At 40.6% G+C, this 21,673-nt stretch overlaps 1 protein-coding gene across 2 annotated transcripts; it reads left to right on the forward strand.

Moving 5' to 3' along the window:
- The first annotated feature begins 1,935 nt into the window (after positions 1-1,935).
- Positions 1,936-21,390, forward strand: pld2 (phospholipase D2). 2 transcript variants are annotated; one of them, XM_062405540.1, is made up of 24 exons: positions 1,936-2,047; positions 7,306-7,461; positions 7,544-7,671; positions 8,780-8,922; positions 9,054-9,147; positions 9,787-9,852; positions 9,942-10,000; positions 10,098-10,343; positions 10,710-10,853; positions 10,951-11,034; positions 11,180-11,258; positions 11,360-11,470; positions 11,578-11,787; positions 11,894-12,050; positions 12,153-12,271; positions 12,575-12,688; positions 14,534-14,638; positions 14,896-14,984; positions 15,266-15,379; positions 16,130-16,176; positions 16,450-16,584; positions 17,197-17,350; positions 18,007-18,124; positions 18,239-21,390. In XM_062405540.1, exons 2-24 carry the CDS (start codon positions 7,329-7,331, stop codon positions 18,461-18,463), a joined length of 2,874 nt encoding a protein of 957 aa, XP_062261524.1. In that variant the 5' UTR covers positions 1,936-2,047; positions 7,306-7,328; the 3' UTR covers positions 18,464-21,390. The 2 variants fall into 2 exon arrangements, with proteins under 2 accessions (XP_062261524.1, XP_062261523.1); XM_062405539.1 differs by having other exon boundaries at positions 1,939-2,047; positions 7,301-7,461.
- The last annotated feature ends 283 nt before the right edge of the window (positions 21,391-21,673 follow it).

Below are 21,673 nucleotides of genomic sequence, written 5' to 3' on the forward strand. Positions count from 1 at the left end.
ACAGGGTATTTCACAACTAATCAGTCTTAACTGAAAAAACTCAAAATATTCTGAAACTCTCACCATGTTCTAACAAACATATTGTGAGGATTTACCTCTATCTGATTATTGCTTATTTTAACAGTAAACCTCAGTCCACAATCTCCCCTCTGAATGAAATCAGGCCACTTTAATAAACCTATAACATATGTCTACTTATCTTGTAGGACCACAATCTCATTAAAAGCTGGTGAAGTCACCTGTCACTTTTGGGTGTAGAATATATAGGAATAAGGGCCCTGGTATAGCAAAATAAAATGAATGAATTAGACCTCACTCCTAATAAACATGTTGCAGTCTTATTATCTGGGAATCTCTAAGGCATTGAAAAGCTCCTTTAAACACAAGTTTATTTAAGGGAGTGGTTGAAAATATTTTGATAGTGCTGCCCTCAGGAAGGTTCTACAGGTCACTTACAGACGAGAGCTTGAGCCTCCAGACTCAAGAAAAGTTTCTCTCCTAGGGCCATTCAAAGTCTAAATCAACACACAAAATAAATTAAAACTGCCCTATCACCCTCATCTAACTATGTTGAACTCTGCAATAACTTCTGTGTACTGTGCAATAATCATATATTCATACATATACTACTACTTTTTGATGTCTGCGTGTATGGCGGGCAATGTGTATGAAATGTGTTATAGCTTAAATTCTGTTGTGTCAGTCTACGATGACAGTTGCTTTCTATTCTATTCTACCTGTCTCCATACACATGCTGTGAGGATGAATACAGATGTTCATTAATACATCTGGTCCTTCACACAAATAAAAGAGACAAAACAGACAGGATAGTAAAATATTGTAAGACATAGCAATAACATGACTCGATCATACAAAGAATAAGTAAAAAATAATAAAGTTAAACATTGAAAGGGCATATTCCTCTGTAAGTCCACTACCTCTATGAGTTCCAGTGCTTTCAGAAAGAGGGAAATTCATTAAGATTCATATAGAAATGTTAGGTCTCGTTTTCATGTACATGGATTTGTGACGTTAACATTTCCCAGGTATTTTATCTATGGATCTCTTGCGATATTTTGTGTGACTGACATCGCAGTTTGTAGAATACAAATTAAAAGCATGTGTCCTGTCCTTACCGTCCAGAAAGGCTACATTCCTGTGTGTGTGTGTCTGTGTGTGTGTACCTGAAGGCACCGAGTCACAACATGTCCGCGTTGCAGCCAAATCCCTGCCTGTTAAAGGGATAGTTCACCCAAAAATGAATCATGACCCACTCATCAATTTGCCAATGGAGGGGTGGGTAAAGTGTACATAAAACACTTTTGGAGTTTCAGGGGTAAACAGCCTTGCAGCCAATTCCAAAACAATTTAAGTAAATGGAAACGTAAAAAAACAACAGAAAAAAAATCATTAAATAACTCCATATCTGCTCCTGTGAGCCGGGTAAATCCCGGCATTCAAATTCTACTTGAAACAGTATAATGTACAGAATGTGTATAGCCTAAATGTTCACTCGCGAATGCGGCCTTTGGGGAGAGTAACAGTTTTATTTTCGAGGAGCGTTTGTTTACCCCTGAAACTCCAGCTCCAATAGTGATTAAATCACCCAACCACCCCTCCATCAGCATAGTGATGAGTAGATGATGAGTGAATTTCATTTTGGGGTGAACTATCCCTTTAACTCGCCTCTCTTCTGCTGTTTGGTTCCATAATATTCTATCCATCAATCTATCTATATATATTTCATACACTTGAGATTTCGGTTGCAAAACAATGTGTACAAATATATATATTTGTTTATATACTGCGACAGACTGCTGTGGAAAAAGCTGCCATCACTCTCGGGTCTCCTCCCTTCTGTCCTACAGGCCACCGGTGGGAGGGACTTGATGTGCATCACCTAGTGGAGACACTCTGCTTTAGCACCACTGTGGAATACGATGATCGATCAGCTGTAGCCTAAGTGTGTGTTCGCCTTGTTGTGTCTCATGACGAGCATCTGAGCCGAGCCGAGCCGAGCCGAGCCGGGGTTTCATTTAAACTGAGCGTGAGTATGGATGTAGGCCAAACTTTGACGCGTTATATCCCACTCCTGTGTGTGTGTGAGAGAGGGAGTGTTTGAGTGTGTTTGGGTGTCGCAGCGTTACCGACTCCCGATTGTCCAGATGCACATGTCTACATCCATCACACACTCGCCCCACACCGTCACATGTGTTTATAAACAGTCCGTGTGGTGTAAACAGTGTCAACCCAGCTGATCCGTGCGGTGGTTTGATCGAGGTGTCGTTTTTCCTGGTGGAATGTGGCGCTGTGGGAAAACAGGGGAATGGGTGGAGACGACAAAACTTAGCTCTCAGAGCTTCCACGGTGCTCACTGCTCAGCCACAGTAACGATTTAGATCCGGAGTGATCGCGGATTGAATAGCGGTGTGGGGAAACGGGTTCATACAGATCCCATGTGTTCGCCTGGGAGGGTCTGATGGAGCTCCTGCCCAACAATTCCCAAAACTCCCATCAGCTCTGAAAAGCTTGCATTCAAATCTGCGTTTTTCTTTCCCCCAAAATCCCCTCTCGACTTGTGACTGTGCCTCGCTGAGGAAGAGGAGCTATTCTAAGTCGAAGCGGAGGAGTTTTAAAGGGGAAATATGTAGTCGGACCATGCGGCTCACGCAAGGGTTGACTCAGCACTGTTGTTTTAGTCATTGTGCGAAGTTTTGTTCGACACTCGGACCCGATCCTTTCAGTGCACATGTCACTGTCACACCCTGTGTGTTTTAACCCGTGTGTTCTCAAAGGTCCTGTGCACGTGTGCTGTTTCTGAGAGGTCAGAATCATTCGGTTAAAAATGAAATGCAATGGAAAATTAAGACATTAAGATTTGTTTCATGTTTTTTTTTTATAGTTAACGTTTAAGTGCATGAACCTGCTTTAACAAGTGATCTATGCTTGAGACAGATGGATGGATAGTAGGGCTGGACGATATGGCCAGAAATAAGTTTCATTTCACTCAATGGCAAGAATTAACACTAGAGATGTCACATTGTTGTTTCTTTTAATTTTAAAAACTTATTTTTGCTCCTGAGGGCAGTTGTGGGGACAAACGGATGTGGTTGCCAAATATAAGCATTATATTGATACATTTGGGTCAATTGCCATTGATGAAAATTATAATATTCAGAATCTGCATACAGAGATATTAATCTCGGGGGAGAAATCAATTTCTCAGCACCCAAACATTAAATTATGACCATATTTTCAATTCAGAAGCACTTGCAGACCTGAGGCCATTAATTCAAATGCAGTATGGAAGCCAAATCTTACATAGGAATTTAAATTGAATCACAAAACAAGATGGTGAATAAGCCTCTGACCAATATTATTATTGTAATGATAATAATAATTCATATTATGCACCATATGTGAACACAAACATTACAAAGATATTTAAAATTTTGTCCAGTTCAGTGATCACCAGCCTGGTGGAGGTAAATTAGTTGAGAAGTTTAATGTCAGTTGGCAGGGATGACCTCCTGGTCGAGGTGCAATGAGTCCATTGCTGAAGCTGCTCTTAACTTTGTCCAGTGTTTTATAAAGAGGGTGTGAGAGATAGTACATGACATTTCTTTAGCCGCCACTCTCTCCTCAGCCAAGTCCTTCAGAGTGGTGACCTTGTACCCAGCCACAGACCCCGGCCTTTGTTAAGTAGAGGTGTTGTGTATTACAATTTTAGAATTAAACAGAATCTGCATGTCAATTTAATTCCGGCGTCAGTCGGATCATATTCAGATAAATAAATTACAGTCTGCTTTGTTATGGTTGAACAAATGCAAACACAATCCTCTGTGCAGGAGTAGCTTTCTTTAAAAAGGAACGTTACCAACCTGAATAGCCTTGTTTCACCCCTGACCTATACTTAATGTTTCAAGGGTGTTGCTTGGAGGCACTCTGTTTCACTTGTCCTGTAACCACATCTGACGTACAAGCCAAGGCTTGAGTATAAACATCCTGAGTATCATCACTATAGGTAAAGAACATTGCAGTTGGTGTTAAGTTACTGTTTAAAACTCTCTTTATATGCACATAATGTATGATTACAATAAGCATACAATGTTTTATTAGTATTAGCACATAATGTATGCTTAATGGCAAGTTTGTGTTGTAAAGAATGAACCGAGCAAGTAAAAGACAACAGAACTCAGAGCTCATCTGGTAAACCACATCTATCTCAACCAACAGTCGGAAGGGAATTTAATTGACATGGATTCAAATTTCTGGCCACATGACTGATACAAAAATGATCCAGGATTATAAACGCACAGGACAACAGCACAAGATGATGGATGGATGATAGATGGAAAGAAAAAGTGCAGAAATAGCTCTGAAAAAAGGTCAAGCGGATCATGGCAATGAAAAAACTAGAATGTCACTGAGCAAAGTGCACACCTGCGCCCAACAAGGCCCAACAGTCCCCTTATGAAACATAATTTCAATTCAGTAGATCTGGATTTTGGATCTACAACAAACTGTACACACTCATAGATTTCATTCCCCTAAACATGCCAGATTGTTTTCATGAAGATACATGAAATGTTCTCTGAGAAATCAAGGACAATTTTGAAAAACACCCTGTCATGCTGTGTTAAACCACAATATAGGGAAGTTGGGGTCCTTTTGGTTTTCCTACATTTGTGTATATACAATTTTCAATAGTTGATCAACAAATTGACAAAAATATGATGCACTATTTTCCATATTAAATATGTAATTACATTCAAATCATAAAGTTTCCAACAATCATGTGGTGGAATTATTTTATCAAGACTTCTCTATGAATTCACAAATGTTTTATAGTCTAATAATATGTTAACTTTGGCAGCCAATAACATTAAAGCCTCTATATTCAACATATTTCATTCCTTATTATTCCATCATTCGTCATCATATGGTAGAAATTGGGTCATTATTACATCATTATGAAATGGCATTAGTAAAATATAAAGAAAGGAAGCATTGGATTTTATACAGTTCATTAACAAGATATTTTGTAATTCTGGATTGTCTAAGCGATTTGGTAAGTAAAAAGATTAGGTTGTACTAAACAGTAGAAAACAATAGATGTTATTTTATAATGTTGCTGCCTTAAACTAGTGAGTCATTTCAATGAAGTCTTTTCAGTGTGGTTCTTCAATGGGTCACACACACACACACATACACACACACACACACACACACACACACACACACACACACACCAACCACATTTCCTTGTTTCCTTGGAAACACTCAGCCATTCAAAGACATCTACCCACACACTTCACAAAAGGTTTCACACGCACACCCTCCTCTGTCACCGGTAGCTGGGTCCTAGACTTCTCGTGTTTCACAATGCCGATGACCTGACCGCCAAGTAAACATCACAAGATGCCGATGCTGCTTTAAGACTCTTTTCTTTTGTCACTTAAACTGTGCTTCTGACAACATTTCCCAGTCTGTCTCCGACTGTGCTACTGAGTCGTACTTGAATGCCTCTTGCTGTGTGAGGATGTTACCTCACTCTCTCTGAGCATAAGATTGACATGAAGCTCCTGCTTGCTTGACCAGATTGTTTTCTCCAGTAACCTGAATTTTATGTGCAGACAAGAGTTGTGTTGTTGCAACTGATGATGTATGGCACCCGTGCCTGCTAATGTCAGGAATGCTGCTGCTGCATTATTGCTTTAGTGCTGCTGCTCCTAAAATACATATTATATGACTCATAATGCTGTTGCAATTGTTCCTGTTAGCTGTTGTCATAGTGGAGCTAGTGGGACTTTGACTGCTGCCGCCTATGTTCCTACTTTTACCAACACTACTGCAACCCTTGCATGCTGCTCATCATATAAAATGAAATATAATATATAACATAGATGTACCACACCAATGACTCTATAGCCATTCATAGTAGGCAAACTCACATTAACTTACAAAGTTTGATAGACCTGAAATATTGATGACCGTTTCTAGCAGCCCATTAGCAATAACGGAAATGAACATGTAATTAGACATGATGAAGCCATAGAGACAATTTAATTATAATTCATTTAAGGAATATACACTTAGAGAAACAAAAAAAGAAAAATCATATGTTGCAGTACAAATATTTACCGCATAGTCATTGAGTTAGTGTTTTAAAGCTACACCATGTTACTTTTACCGAGCAACAGCGCCCCCTGCAGCTACACCTGGTGATTCGTTTTGTCAGGCTCAGTGTCCAAGCGATTATGTGGTTAAAAGGATAAAAACATAGACTATCAATGTGTTGACCGGTGACACTGACCTGAAACACAACAGATATGACCCATGATCCCCGGCTTCCTGAATCAAAAGAGCTGCAGCTGTAACAAATACAGCAGTCTCTGTTTAAAATTAGTATTGGAAAAAAATTGTGTGGTTGAAACTATTTTGTTTTTAGAAAGTAAGCTTTTGCAGCTCTGTCTAAATACCTATTGGACCTGAGCTGTTTTATGGTTTAAACTGTTTATGACCTGAAACTGCCAGAGCCTTTTGCCACTTTATTACCCACCAAAGGAAGGTGTGTATGTCTGTTTATCTCCTTAGGAAACACAAGTAAATCGGCTGTTTGTGTTTAGATTCCTCTCTCACCCTGCACCTACAGAACCAGTCTGGATTGGATCATAGAGATAGCCTTAGTCCTCCCATATACCATCCTTGATTGTTCTCCATCTTCACTTTGAGGTCCTTGTGACTCACTGTGTTGATCCTTTCTGCAGAAAGCCCCTAATTAAGTACACATAGATAACTTTGGTGTTTCCGGCCTCTTTTTTTCAAGGTTTCCATCACAAAATCAAGTTTCCTTGCTGAATATTGGGGATAAACTCTGGTTTTGAACGAATTTTGTACTCTTTTTAACTGATCTGAAGTTCAGCATTACTCTTGAACTTACTGGGCCTCACCAAAAGTCACATATTGCAAGAGCGGACATTAGGTGTGGGTATTGGGAATGAAAGCAACACCATTGTCCTCACCTTCAAACCAATTTTGAAACTCCTATTGTAAGGTAAAGAAGTTGTATACTGTTGCTTTAAGTTGTGTTGCTTTCTTGTCTCTACTGGAACTGAATGTGATTGGGTTTGTGGTGTGTATAAAGAGTCTGCTCTCATTTCCACTTTTGTTTGATCAGTACTCATGTTGCTTCATGCGTGCCAGTTGAGTTCACCTTATGTATACTTAGTGGCGAGAAGGTGCACAACCTCTGCAACTGTAAATGTTAATATCCCTTCTTATCTTGTTTGTGTACCAGGACAGCTGCCACCTGCAACAGCTGTGCGATGGCCAGTCCAGAGGAAGTGATCGAGCCCGAGGCCCAGAGCTTGATGGCACAAAACCTGGGCAGAAGACGCTTCTCGCAGGACGGCCACAACCTGAGTCCAGATGAGTTAGACGGCCTCATGTCCAGCAATGGTACGGAACACATTAAATGAGCTGCCTATTGAGAATGTCTGGTGTCCAAAGAGGCTGATTAAAATGTTTTAATCTTCCACAGACGGCCGTCCTTTCCTGGTGGTACATCGTCTTCCGGATATAAAGGAGGCGGGTGTGCCGTACTTAATGCCCGGTATTCCTGTTACATGCAGAGTGGACAACACAGAGAAATACACTACTCGCTCAAAGGTTCTTTTTTTTTCTTGTGGTGGTTGTTAAAAGGAAAGAAGTATTTTTGTTTTTAACATCTCAGACTTAACATTGTTTTACGTCAATGACGTGGTGTAATAAACAATCTATGACAGTAAAGGTGCAGATGAAACTCTGCTGCTGAACTATTGAGCAGCTTGTTCCCAGTCTGAACAGTCAGCTGTCCCTGTGTGTCGTGTGGTAGTTGAACTCCTGAGGGGGCGATCAGGGCTTGGAGATGCTGTATTAGCCTGCTGTTGTTCAGAAGGAGAGGTAGGCTGGAGATTATGTGGCTGGTTGCTTTTAAATGGAGTTTGGATGCAGCGTGAGAGTTGATCAGGTGAGTGAAGTGTTGAGAGTGTGAGAGGAAGTGGCTGGCTGAATTAAATGTAGAGTTTTCCTGGAACCATCAGAGACCCATCCCATAAAAAGCTGTCTTCCTGGGAGCCCATTTTACAGCTTTGACACGTCAACATTCACAGTTCAATGTTCTATATGGGGATAAAAAGCACAAGGTGTGTGAGTGTAATGGTGTATTAACCAGAACTGACCCAGACACTCATATGTTGCATTTTTCAAAAACTAAAACAGTTTGGATATATGGCCCCCTCAGTCAGTTTGTATATCATCTCCATGTCTGAGTATCTTTATACTCTCATTTTCTTATTACTATCCAAAGACGTGTAAGTCAAGAAAAATGGAAACTCAATGTTTTATTTTCAGGAAGTGATGCATACTAATTAGAAGGATGCCCAAGCGTGATGAAATTCAAAGAGAAAACGTTTATTCAAACAGAAATGTATGACTCTTTATAATTTGTCTGGCCACAGCTTCATAATGAACCCCAAAAAGTGTTTTTACACTTCTCATTAGTGTTGCTGCATTGTATGGCTGTGGGGAGCTCTGGATCTTGATCCTCTCCTGAATTGGATGGGTTCTTCCTTAGGCCATTTCCAACAGCTCCCAAAATTGGAAATTTGTTCAGGAGCTTTTTTCACGATCCTGCTGACTAACAAATGCGACTGAGAACAGATCAGGAGAAGTCATTTATCTTGATGTTGTTCTCTTCAGTATTTGATTTTCATAATTTTCCAAATTGCCCCTCCAGGTCCGCGTAGGCACCCTGTACACTGTGCGGCTGACACATGGCCATTTCCACTGGACAGTGAAGAGGAAGTACAAGCACTTCCAGGAGCTGCATCGAGACCTTTACAAACACAAGATGATGATTAGCTTGCTGCCTCTGGGAAGGTGGGTGCCCACATCTGTTTATCATAATCAGTCAAATCCACCTCTCCCTCTGAGTGATGGGTTGAATGTGAGCTTTGATTGACTTATCTCTCAGGCTCTGATTGTTTTGAATATTCAAATGTTTGCGACAGATTTGCGAAGGAGCGGCAGCAGCTGAGAGCCATGTCAGAGGAAATGCCCAGCCTGCACGGGACTGAACGAACCAGGAGAACCTCCAGCAAAATGGTATTAAACCAACCCGTTAGTTACATATACAGTGTCGACTATGAATCGATAATACTCAGACAAAGTGTCTAAAAATCATAAAAACAATTTTGAACCTTACTTTTATCTAAAGAGGAAGATTGATGATCTCATATGAAGGAAAATATGAGATAAAGGTTTCTATTACTGTGTTAATTGTAGCTTGAGTTCTCTTTTTCAGTTCATTTTTCTTTTATTTAACTGATCAACTGGCATCATCATACTCACATATTATATTATAGTCGGAAGGACATTTTTGCAAACGTTTTTGTGATGCCACTCTTTGAAGAAAAGCCCATTTAAGTGTTTTCATGACATACAAAATGTAATTTCAAATTTTATTTTTTATATGATTCATACATTTTCAAGCGATACCCCACACCCACATGCACAAAAGTAAATCTCTGGCCATTTTCAGACAGAAATACAAAAAATTGGGTCTGGACATTTTCCAGAGTTGTCTTTCATTAATGTAGAAAGCAGCATGAGATTGTCAGAGTCTGATGTGTGAGTCCGGTTGACATCAAAATGTCCCTGTCTCAAAGCGGTTTCTGACTGACTGCAGTGTTACAAGGTGCTTTTCAAGATTTGTTTATTTTCTTACCTCCTTGTCTGTTTCAGAAATATCTTGAGGAGTATCTGAATGGTCTGCTGGATAACGCATTCTGTCGGAACGATCACAGCATGGTAAAAGCTTTGAAACTCAAAGTTACACAACACACATACACAGTGGATGTCCTGCAGCATTTTTCCATTGTCTCTTATTCTTCTTTCAGCTGGAGTTCCTCTCTGTCGGTGCTCTGTCTTTCGTCACTGATCTTGGACCTAAAGGCTTGTAAGCAAATTTGTTGAGATTTGTGAGTTAAATACAGAGTAAATAGCTGAGTTCATGAGAGAGGTTCATTCTGCAACATCTTGTCAACTTGCCTCAGGGAGGGGCCCATCTTCAAGAGGTCAGGGGGTCACCGCATCCAAGGCCTGAACTGCATCGGCCACCATCAGTTCTGCTTCCGCTGGTCGCGCCGCTGGCTGGTGGTGAAAGACTCCTTCCTGATGTACATGAACCGGGACCACAGCTACATCAACTTCGTGCTGCTGTTTGACCCAGAGTTTAGAGTGAAAGTCGGCCGATCTTACACTGACACTAGATACGGGGTCTGCATTGAGAACTTCACTCGGTAGGTTCAGCTGTGTGTTTGCTTATTTACTTAGATTTATACTATTTAACATTTAACTTAATAACTCTGATTCCACACATGCTGATTGCTTTCAACACACTATCCTATGGCCTTGGAACCCATTAACGAAATGACAGCCCCTTTTTTCTGTGACCTATATGAAGGGACGTATGGCCATTTAAAGTCACAGTGTTCCCCCAAATAGTTAACTAGTTAACACTTTAGTTAAAACATAACACACATGAACATTTGGTTCCATAGGTCACGACGGCCCAAAAGTGCGATGATTTGACACAAAATGGGCTTCATGTGTCTGGGATTGTGTTGTGGTTGTGTTTCACAAATTGCTTTGTTTGTTTCGTTCAGGAGTCTGGTGATCAAATGCAGCAGTTATCGACAAGCTCATTGGTGGAGTCACGAAATCAACCGTCTGGCAGAATCCAGTGACTATCTCAAAGTGCAACGCTTCGATGGTTTTGCGCCACCGCGCGAGAACACACTCACTAAATGGTCAGACCTTTAGTCGACAGTAGATTTACAGAAGGATGTTTTTAGATTTGTTTCCTCGTTTGCCAAACTTGGCAGTTTTTGTCCATGTCGTTTGAAGGTACGTGAATGGAAGCAGCTTCTTCGACAACCTGGCTGATGCTCTCGAACAAGCCAAGGAGGAAATCTTCATCACAGATTGGTGGTGAGTTTCATCAACACCTTGAATCAGTGAAAAGAGTGTGGTTTAGAAATTAAAAAACTTCAAAAATGTTACCTACAGATTAAGTGTAGTTCTTACGTGCATAATGTAGAAATGAATAGAAAACCTTCGATGTCTTTTCTCTCAGGCTCAGCCCGGAAGTATTCCTGAAGAGACCAGCGACTGAAAACTACTGGCGCCTGGATGAGATTCTCAAACGCAAAGCAGTAGGGATTCTCTCCGTCTTCTTCTGCTCTTTTAAAGTATTTAAGTTTCACATTACCTAATTGTTTCTTGGCGTCAAGTCTCTCTCAACCTTTTCCTGCAGGAACAAGGGGTCAAAGTGTGTGTTCTGCTGTACAAAGAGGTGGAGATGGCACTCGGCATCAATAGTGAGCACAGCAAGAGGACTCTCATGAATATGCACCCAAACATCAAGGTCTGTCGTCTCCCTGCATAATTTGACACAAAGAGAACGGCAACACAATTACCATCAGCCTCATCATGTGTTTTTAACCTTGATTTTGCCCCTTTTACATCCACAAGGTAATGAGACATCCCGATCATGTGTCATCTGTGGTGTTCCTGTGGGCTCATCACGAAAAGATGGTCTCCATTGACCAAACGGTAGCCTTCATCGGGGGGATCGACTTGGCCTTTGGGAGGTGGGATGACAGCCAGTACCGGCTGACTGACCTGGGTTTGACAGAGGAGTCCATCAGTGTAACCCAGGCGGAGCCAAATGGAAATACAGGCGTAAGAATGTGTTGAAACTCATATTTAGCTTGTTGATTGCCTCCGATGAAGCATTAATATATTGACAATAGTACAAAAGATGCTAACAAATGTCTCTCTTAACCAGGAGAATGGTGAGGTTGACGGTCCAAAACCCTCTGAACCAGATAAACAAGCGGTGCAGGTTCCTGACAGCCTGACCGGCAACACTAAACTGTGGCTTGGCAAAGACTACAGCAACTTCATCAAGAAAGACTGGGTCCAGTTGGACAAACCGTTTGAAGGTGCACCACCTAATCTCCTGCAGCGTCACACCCACACATGCAAACAGGCCGAGAGCCTCTGAACGCGTGAGCTGAAAGGTTTTCTTTCCTTTCCTTTCTCAGATAACGTAGACCGAACTCAAATTCCTCGCATGCCCTGGCGAGATCTGTCTGCTGCTATTCATGGCAAAGCTGCGAGGGATGTAACTCGCCACTTCATCCAGCGCTGGAACTTCACCAAGGTTAATCTGCAAGGAAACATCTGCCTTTTTAGAGCTACCAGTTTTTTTAATTGTCGTAGTTTTAATCTATATCTTAACATAATGTTGTAAACATTTTCATAATTTCAGCTTTTACTATTGAATCTTAGATATCCTTAAAATGTCTTGTTCACCACTATTTGCAAGTAGTTATTCAGAGATTAAAGCAAAGTAGAAATAAAAGTTAATGTCATTAATCATTCAGGCCTGGTTGGAAATTGTAGAACTCTGTTGTGCATAGCGACTTATGGTAACACGGCTAACAGGACGTTTTGTCTCCTCTAGATCTTCAAAAACAAGTACAAGGACAACTTCTACCCGTACCTACTTCCCAAGTCTCAGTGCACTGCTGACTCATTCTCATACACTGTGCCTGGCTCGAGGAAAGCAAAAGTGCAGGTATTTTTTTCCCCCCACACACATGAATCCCAGATGTTGTGTGGGATTTCATCAAAGACAAAAGTGGTTGTATGGGTCTTACAATCAGATTATATATGATCATTTGAATGTAATTTATTGGTCGCCCCCTGCATAAGAGAGGGTGTTATTATTATTTGATCGTGTTGCCTTATTGTTTAATTCATTATCAAATGTTCAAAAGAGACAAAAAAAGTGTTGGTGTGTTGCAGCACAAAATAACTGTCTCTACTTTGTCTCTAACTGTCAGGTTAGTTATCTGGGTACTCTCTGGCCTTCAGTCTCCTGTTCAAACAAGACAAACAAGATAAATCAGACTTGTTTTCTATTCATCATAAGTGTCATTCCTACGGGAGACCAGTGGGGAGTTGTAAAAACACTGCAGTGTCTTCCACAGACAATGAACCCTTGATCCATGATAACATATAAAACAAGCAGACTATCTATAGTATGGACTGTTTATAAATGGGAAACATACTTTGGTGTCACACAATCCAGATTTGTCCACTAGGACCTTTAAACCGTGCTGCTGATCATCTCCATATTAATTTAGAGTAATTAGTGAAACAACTCTAATCACTGTAAACAAACAAGATAGATTGCCAGAGAGATTGAAGGTCCCTGCTGGCTTCTGCTCTGCATTTCACATGGTGTGACGCCCAGTCAGATCCAGCAGAAAATCACAGGGATTTATCTGCAGTACAACAAAGAGACACTGTTCTGGTGTTTGAAATGCAGCTTAAAGTATTCAGAGGTTTTTGTTGCAGTGGCAGATTGGGGGGGGGGGGCCTGTGAAACAGAATCAATTCTTCCGTAAAGCCACAGAAAACCCATGTGCACTTGAAAGGACTGGGAGAGCAAGTGAAAGCCCAATGGGAGTTGTGGTCCAGGTGATGGGGACACATCATCGGCAGCTCAAATGCCTGGAGAACAGAGCAGATGCTACGTGTAGCAACTTTACAAAGTGCCATGAATCAGTTTCCTTCCACTAGAGGACAGAATGATTATAGCCAAGGTAATATAAGATATAGACTTTATTATCCCAGTGGGAAATTTACCTTGGACATCATCAAAGACACTGCAAGACAAAAGCACAACCATAATTACTCAGGGAGAGCACACGTCTGCCAAGGGCCAATGTTCCGCTTATGAAAACACACTCGCATTCACTAGATCCATTTTTTTATTTGCACCAAATAATACATACACACATACACACATACGAATTCATTGATCTTTCAGCAAGATCAATGAATTGTTCTCTGAGAAAGTAATGATAGTGTTTCCCACGTTTCATGGTACTCTGATGTTCAGACAGTTAGTGACTGTTAACAATAGCTTTTGCTGTGTGTATTTTCTTATTGTATTGAGGGTTGTGGCTTATAACCGTAACCTGAGCTCTCTTCTGTGCCGTAATTTTCAGATCATTTATTGTTGCGCTCTTACTCAGGTTTCAGGGGCAGTTTATTAGGCTGCAATAGGGTTTCTCCCCCTTTTTGTTTGAGTGGGTTTTTGTTAGTTAGATGGATGTGAAAAAGAAAACTCCTTGCATCACAAACTCAAATGATGTTTTTAAGCAGGATATCATAAAACCAACAGCACAGTTTCCCATAAAACTGCCTGGAAGGATGAAGTATTGGTTGTAAAAATGTTTAGTGTGGATTCAGATCAGGTGGCTTTTTTCTGCTTTTCCTTTTTCACCATTTTGTCCAGGGAATAATTCATGTATCTTGATGATAACAGCGCATATCTAGGAACTTTCTTATGAGGACTTTGTTGTACACAGAGAACGTGACAGTGTTTGTATTTTCCACGTCATTTTCTCAGGTGTTGCGCTCTGTTGACCGATGGTCAGCTGGAGCCTGTGAGTGCTCCATTTTGAACGCCTACATCCACACCATCGAGAACAGTGAGCACTTCATCTACATCGAGGTAATGCAGGAATTGATATGATATTTATTTTTGATTGTGTTTATAGACAAATCTACATTTGAAGTATACATTTTGCTACCTGTGATTCTCACTCACTTACAATTTGACATGTTCTGTGGCCAATCCGTGTCTGATCACGAGGATTGGTCACAGTAAGTCTGAAGGGCGTTATAGCTCACTCCCTTCCTCGCCAGCTACCTACCTGTTTTAGCGCTCACCTCATACCAAGCCACCATCTGCCTCCTCTCTGCCCTCAGAACCAGTTCTTCATCAGCTGTGCCGACGGGAAGACCATCCATAACGGGATTGGCGATGCAATTGTGAAGCGGATCCTGCGTGCCCACAGGTCCGTGTGGAGCATTCTGGCAATGGATTAAATTTCTTTCCTATAAACACATTCTTGAACGTTTTAATGATACAAAGCAGCTTTTCATGAAATCTGTGCTCAAGGTGGATTAACACATGTTAAACCAGGCACAGTAAATCTGTCAGATATATCAACTGACTGAATAAGTGAAACGAATAAATAGAATAGAGTACAATTGTGAGTGAAACAAACATTTTATATTAATGTGTAAATACTACACTCTTACACAATGCATGTGTTTACAATGTGTGTCACGACAGGGAACAGAAGAAGTACAGAGTATTCGTGGTGATTCCTCTGTTTCCTGGATTTGAGGGAGACGTCAATACAGGCGGTGGAAACGCCATCCAAGCTATTCTGCACTTCACTTACAGGTGACAGCCTTTTCCTCCCATTATACAGTACCATTATCATTCTATACTCCAGAGCAAGCACAGTATACACCAGCAACCACCGGAAAAACACACCCTCCGAGCCTCCATCGGAGTCAGAGACTTCTCCAGACACGTAGAGCGATAGTTAAATGACGGGTCCCAGAGTGTATCTCAAAAACAGCACCAACAACCGAGTAGTTGCAGCAGTAGTGTTTTATAAGAGTGCACTAGTTTTAGCTATAGCTGTGCCTATTAAACTGTCAGAATGTAGAGGGTTCATGCAAATTCTGAAATTGGAAAATTCCCACTCCTTTGACTGTCGTGCATTGGAGGAAACGTGCCATCTTGAGTAACAATGTTGCTCCAGTTATGATTCGTCTTTAATAAAAGTGGCTAAGATGATTAATATGTAATGTAATGTAATTTGGTCATTAGTACCTTTTAATTAGTGCGAAGTAAAGTTTTACAGAAAGAAACATACTTTACTTGTACTCCAAGGAGGTTATGCTTTTGTCTCTGTTTGTTTGCGTGTTGGCAAGATTACAAAATAAAATGTCTGAGCCAGTTTCCATGAACTATGGAAGAGGGGTGGGCCTTGACCCATCATTCATTACAATTTGGTGCAGATCTGGACTTTTTGCCTTCATCCATCAGATTTCCAAGTCTGTTGTGAATTGTTATTATGTATAGTTGTATCATTGTCCCATGCTGTGTTAAGTTCTCAATTTGAATGCTGTTTTCATGTCCCAGGACCTTATGTCGAGGGGAACACTCCATCCTGTCGAAGCTCAGTGAAGGTGAGTTTGTTGTGTCTCTGCCCTGATTTCAGCTACGTTCACAAAGTTTCCTGCTTCCTTTTTAACACGGGTCTCTTTCTGTCTCCTCGTATTGCTCCTTTAAACTGAAGCTTCTGGTTCTAGGTATCTGCCCATCAGTCTTTACTTCCATCCTTTACTTCTTTACACATCCACTTTAACATTCAACGTTCCTGTGTGACATTCTCTTATGGTAAATCTTCCCTGTAGTTTTGAATATGTTTTCAATAACGTCAGTGCGGTTTGCTCCCCCAGTTGGAGACAAGTGGACGGAGTACATCACAGTCTGTGGCCTGAGAACACACTCCCAACTCTGCCAGTCGCTCGTCACAGAGCTCATCTACGTTCACAGCAAGATGCTCATCGCTGACGACCGCTGCTACATCATCGGTGAGTCACCGCCTGCACGGACTCATTCAAAGGGGCATTATCCTTACCTTGAGTCCTTATTAAGATGTATGCTAATGTTTTCATGGCTCTCAGTGCAGCTGTGACACTTTAGTGTAAGTGAGTTGATGCAGTTTAGTTTCATAGACCCTTTTGATACCAGTTTATGTGACTAAATAATAAGGAGGAATAAAAGTATAATATAAGAGTAAGGTTGTGTTAACTGGATCATTTCTGAGGTTTGAATGTTTTAATCCCTTAGAATATGTTTTATTGTGGTCGTCATTTCTTCAGTAATAATTATTTATGTACATTCTCCGTATTTAGCAGTGTCATTTTGGCTACTTGAGGCGCTAGTTCAAATTGCGATGCATGCATGTAATCCAGTATATCCAGTATAGTATAAACCTGTAACATTTCATTTCAAATCCATTTCGGAACAATAAAAAACACCATACAAAGAACTGTAAAAGTGAAATCCTGAAAAGCAATCCTCGTTCTCAAGAATCCTTCCAATGTTATTAATGTTATATCTTGTTATTTTTTCGGTTGTCATAGTGATTAAATTCAATTGGACAGATTGTAAATGCTTGGTCACTCCCCCCTGTGTTCCAGGATCGGCCAACATCAACGACCGCAGCATGCTGGGCAGTCGAGACAGTGAGTTGGCAGTGTTTGTGGAGGATGAAGAGAGGGTCCCATCCATCATGGGAGGGGAGGAGTACCAGGCAGGACCCCTCGCACTGGCTCTGCGTAAAGAGTGCTTCAGGTCAGGACGAAGTGTGCCACCCCTGATATTATAAGTCCGCCAAGGAGGTTACGTTATTAAATCGATGTTTGATTGTTAGTTAGCAGGACTATGCAAAAGCTACAGGACGGATTTCCATGCAATTAAACCAATTTGGGGTGATTCAGGGAAGAACCCAGTGAGTTTTGGTGGGGATCCAGGAAATGTTCTTTTTGTACTTCAAACTACATTGTGAGATTTTTCAGAGAATAATCGATGGATCTTTATGAGTGCGTTTGATTTGGTGTAGATCCAAATACAAACCTTGATCTAATGAATTTAAATGGGTTTTCATAAGGAGACTGTTAGGCCTTGGCAGAGTTTTGCACTCCACTATTCTAGGACTGAATGTATGACCATGAATTGTTACTACCTCTACACATTATCAAGCTTTAAAGTGAGTATCTTACCTACCTGTATGTCATGAACAGCACCCAGCCTAGCCTTGTTTTTGCACCCGGAAGTGACAGCTATAGAATGCAAACTGGCAACATGCGAAAAACAACCAGTTTATTTTCTGGTTTACAAGCAAAGCATCAGATAAAAATTTGGGGGGGAAATAGTTTTTATTCTCCTCATGAAAAAAAGTTTGAAATTTTGCCAAAGAACTTTTGTCTGCTTTTACTTCTCCTTCCCAGTGTTCTAAGTGGAGCTTCTTCAGACCCCAGTGTCAACATTAATGATCCGATCAGTGACGAGTTCTTCTTCTTGGTATGGAATGCATCAGCTAAACTGAATGCCAACATTTACGACAAGGTAATCATCAAACCAAACATGATCTATCATGAATCACGATCTTGAGACCGGTTATTTTTCACCTGACAGTGTAATTTCACCTTTCTCCCCTCTCCTTTGTCCCACGTGACACAGGTCTTCAAATGCCTGCCCGAGAACGCTGTCCACAGCATGCGAGAGCTGAAGGAGTACTCCAGCCAGGCCCCGCTCTGTGACACAGACCCTGAGCAGGCTGCGGAGGAGCTCAAGGCTGTGCGAGGGCTGCTGGTCCACTTCCCGCTGAAGTACCTGTGTGAGGAGAACCTGCTGCCTCCGCTGGCCACTAAGGAGGGCATGGCTCCTGTGGGGCTTTGGACATAACCATGACTCAGCCCCTGGTCAGATCACTACATTAACAGTTACAGGGCGGGCTGTACAACACGCTCCTCCTCGTAGTCACAGCTCACCTATTGTTCGGGACAGTACACAGTTACAGCACCGGCACTTCACTAGTAAGGACAAGACAACACCTTAGGACCATGATTTGTTTATCACTGATGTTTTTTAACGTGTTTTTGACTGATGATGAGCAAATTTGAACATAACCACTAAAATGTATAGTGTAATGATGATTGATAGTCTGTAAGAAGAGAACATTAACCTTTGCTGGTCAGCTTTTTCACAATCGCTGTGTCTGCCTAATTACTTCCACAGTGCAGTGTGAACTGCAGAGCTGGCAATGATGCAAAACACACATAAATGAATGTATGAGTCAGATGGGGATTGCAAGGCTGTACTGGTAATCTAGCATCTCCCATGATCTGGGAACATAGTGTGCATTTATTGGTGCAAGGTTTTGGGGTGGGTGGGTGGCTCTCGCTCTCTCGCTTTCTCCCTCACTCACTCTCTTCGCTACTTCACCTCTCTCTCTCTCTCTCTCTGCAGTGCCAGCAAATCTGTCAGAACATTTGTGGTTGTCATGGTGACGGATATAAAGAGATGACTGGATTGGAGCTGAAATAAAGACTGGATAGGGCAGAAAGGGAGAGCACTGCTAAAAGTGATAACTGGCTAAATCCGGATGGAGTACTGGAAAATAGAAAGTAATCTGTTGAATGAAGGCTGACGAAATGCGTGGAGGCAACGTCGTTTTGATATATATTCTATCTGGACGCGTTACAATCCGGTGGAGAAATGAGGAAAAGAAAAAGGAGGACAAGATAATTAAAGAGCGATAGGTTTATTGCCGTGTTTTTTATGAGTCACCATGACAACCAAGTGAATTTTTATTTCACTACGTTGCCAGGAGTCCAGAACAAATTCCTATATTTGTAAAGCAGAGACTGGTAGAGTCGGACCATTTTTCAGCTATTTCCATGTGAGCTCCACAATGTCCTGTGCAGGTGCCATACACTACCTTGCATGTCGGTCCTACATTCTATTGATAAGACAACATATTTGTTTCAGTGCATTCCATTTACTCATAACTCTAACTGAGTAGCAACAGGATGTGGGTGCAATATCTTTGGTTAGCGCAGCAGTCATATTTTAAGATTAGAGGAAATTTGAGGTTCTCTTTAATATAAAATCATGTCTATTCTATTGAAAACTATTAATTTCTTCTACTGGACCACAAAGTACTTAGTGACGTCTACTTCTGGAATATGAAGAAGTCTCACAGTGGACACACAGGTAGCATTGGTAGTAAATCTAAACAGGTATTTAGACCTTTTGAAATATTGCATTGACTGATTTTGAACTATCATGAAATAAATTATGAGAGTATCCAATAGAGTATGCCTTCTTCATGTAGAAAACCAGGATTGAGGTATATTTTTCTGCAATAACTAAATGTAATGTGCAAACGAAGAAGAATTTCCCGCGTGAGTGTGTTGAGTGTGTGAGGTCTAACTCGTTTTACACAAAGTGAGTTTTATCAGAGCTTTTGAGGAATTTTAAAGAAAAACCAGCAGAGGCAAACAAATAGGCAACATGTAGATTATATCAATGAGTATTTATGTTACATACATCTAGACCTTTTGAGTTGTTGCCTTCAAACTGTGTAATATAGGATTAAATACAAAATAAACAGTCCCATGCAAGTTGGATGGATTGATGTACACGACATCACTCAAAGAAGCGTTAGCCTGTTGGACCTGTGCCTGAGATGGTGTAATACTACAGAATGTTTTATTAACATTTGAGATATTCCCATGAGTTTTTTGCCAAATTACCACAGGGGTTTCAGTGTCGACCTGTCTGTGAATGAATACATGAACGTCTCCTCACGCTACATGAAGCACCTTTCACACAATAGCATTAAAAACCATTACGGATTAGTAATGGTCGGTTATTTGATTCACAAATATTCAACCTCTCCTTTAGAAGATACTGAGTTTTTGCCTTCCTGAACTCACTGTGATTTCTATTCTAAAATAAAGCACAAAACAATTGCTTTCAATTGTTTGCTTTGTTAAAAGATTCTGCAGAAATGTCTGCGATACACTTGGCAGTGACCTTATACTGTTTCCATCATGAATTTCATTTGACTACTAGCCAGCATTACCAACACATTTTTATGAATATGTTACTAATAAATACTTATATTTTACTTGTACCTATTATCCCTAATAGTCACTATGTGATTCATATATCAGGAGTATGAATTTCTTTAGATCTAGGTTATTATTACTTTGGAGTTACTGATGTATAGGTTAGCTGTCAAGTAGAGAATTAATATATATTCTGATCCACTCGCGACCAACTTGTAGTTTTAATAAATGTTACTTTTCTGATTTATCAATAAACTTTTTTTTATTGAAATCCAATTTGATCGTCAAATTTGTCTTTCATTTGAACATGTTTATCAAATGTTTTTTTTGTTATATATCCAAAAGTAACAACCTTCATATGTACTTTGTTGTCCTCTATCCAATAATATGTTATATTTGTACTTTTACTAAATGGTAAACATAGATAGATATTCAAAGTGACTGTACTGTTTTAATATGAAAATGAGGATGCATGTATGGCATTAATTCTTCTAACTTTGGATAGGAAATCATAATGGCATTCCTTAGACCTGAACAGTAGATCCATGTCTACATGTGGGTTTAATCAAACTGCCTTCAACTGCAAAAACACATCTGTAACCCACTTGTATCACCCTTCATTTATGTTCAAGAAAATGTATTTGTTGTTTACATATTATTGGATTAATAAATGATCGCCTAGAAGTGGTACTAGGAAATACAATTAGCTTTATGTGTGAAAGCTGAATTGTTCAATAAACGACCGATGAAATCCTCCTTTTATTTTTGTTATGATACACCAGCTTGAAAGGTCTTGAACTCTTGGAGGCGACTCCAGCCTTCATTGTTGTAAGGCATCATGAGCTCCTGGAGATAAATTAGATCTGCCTTAATGAAGAAATAATTATGTCATCAATTAAAGCTGCTGGGATTACTCACCGAACTAGAGCAAACACTAACGCGCACGCACACACGCACGCACACAAAATCAGTTGTGCGTGATGAGGTCCAGTGTAATTTACCAGGTAATTTGTCCCTGGTGAAGCACCGTAGTCGCCGT

Source organism: Platichthys flesus, chromosome 15, assembly GCF_949316205.1.
Source record: "Platichthys flesus chromosome 15, fPlaFle2.1, whole genome shotgun sequence".
Lineage (NCBI taxonomy): Eukaryota > Metazoa > Chordata > Actinopteri > Pleuronectiformes > Pleuronectidae > Platichthys > Platichthys flesus.

What these genes read in the sequence shown, in the direction of transcription:
- pld2 (XM_062405540.1), top strand. Translation starts at nt 7,329, where the DNA reads ATGGCCAGTCCAGAGGAAGTGATCGAGCCCGAGGCCCAGAGCTTGATG. An exon ending in CCTGTCGAAGCTCAGTGAAG is followed by an intron (nt 16,177 to 16,449) that starts GTGAGTTTGTTG and finishes TTGCTCCCCCAG; the next exon opens with TTGGAGACAAGTGGACGGAG. An exon ending in CTGCGTAAAGAGTGCTTCAG is followed by an intron (nt 17,351 to 18,006) that starts GTCAGGACGAAG and finishes TCTCCTTCCCAG; the next exon opens with TGTTCTAAGTGGAGCTTCTT.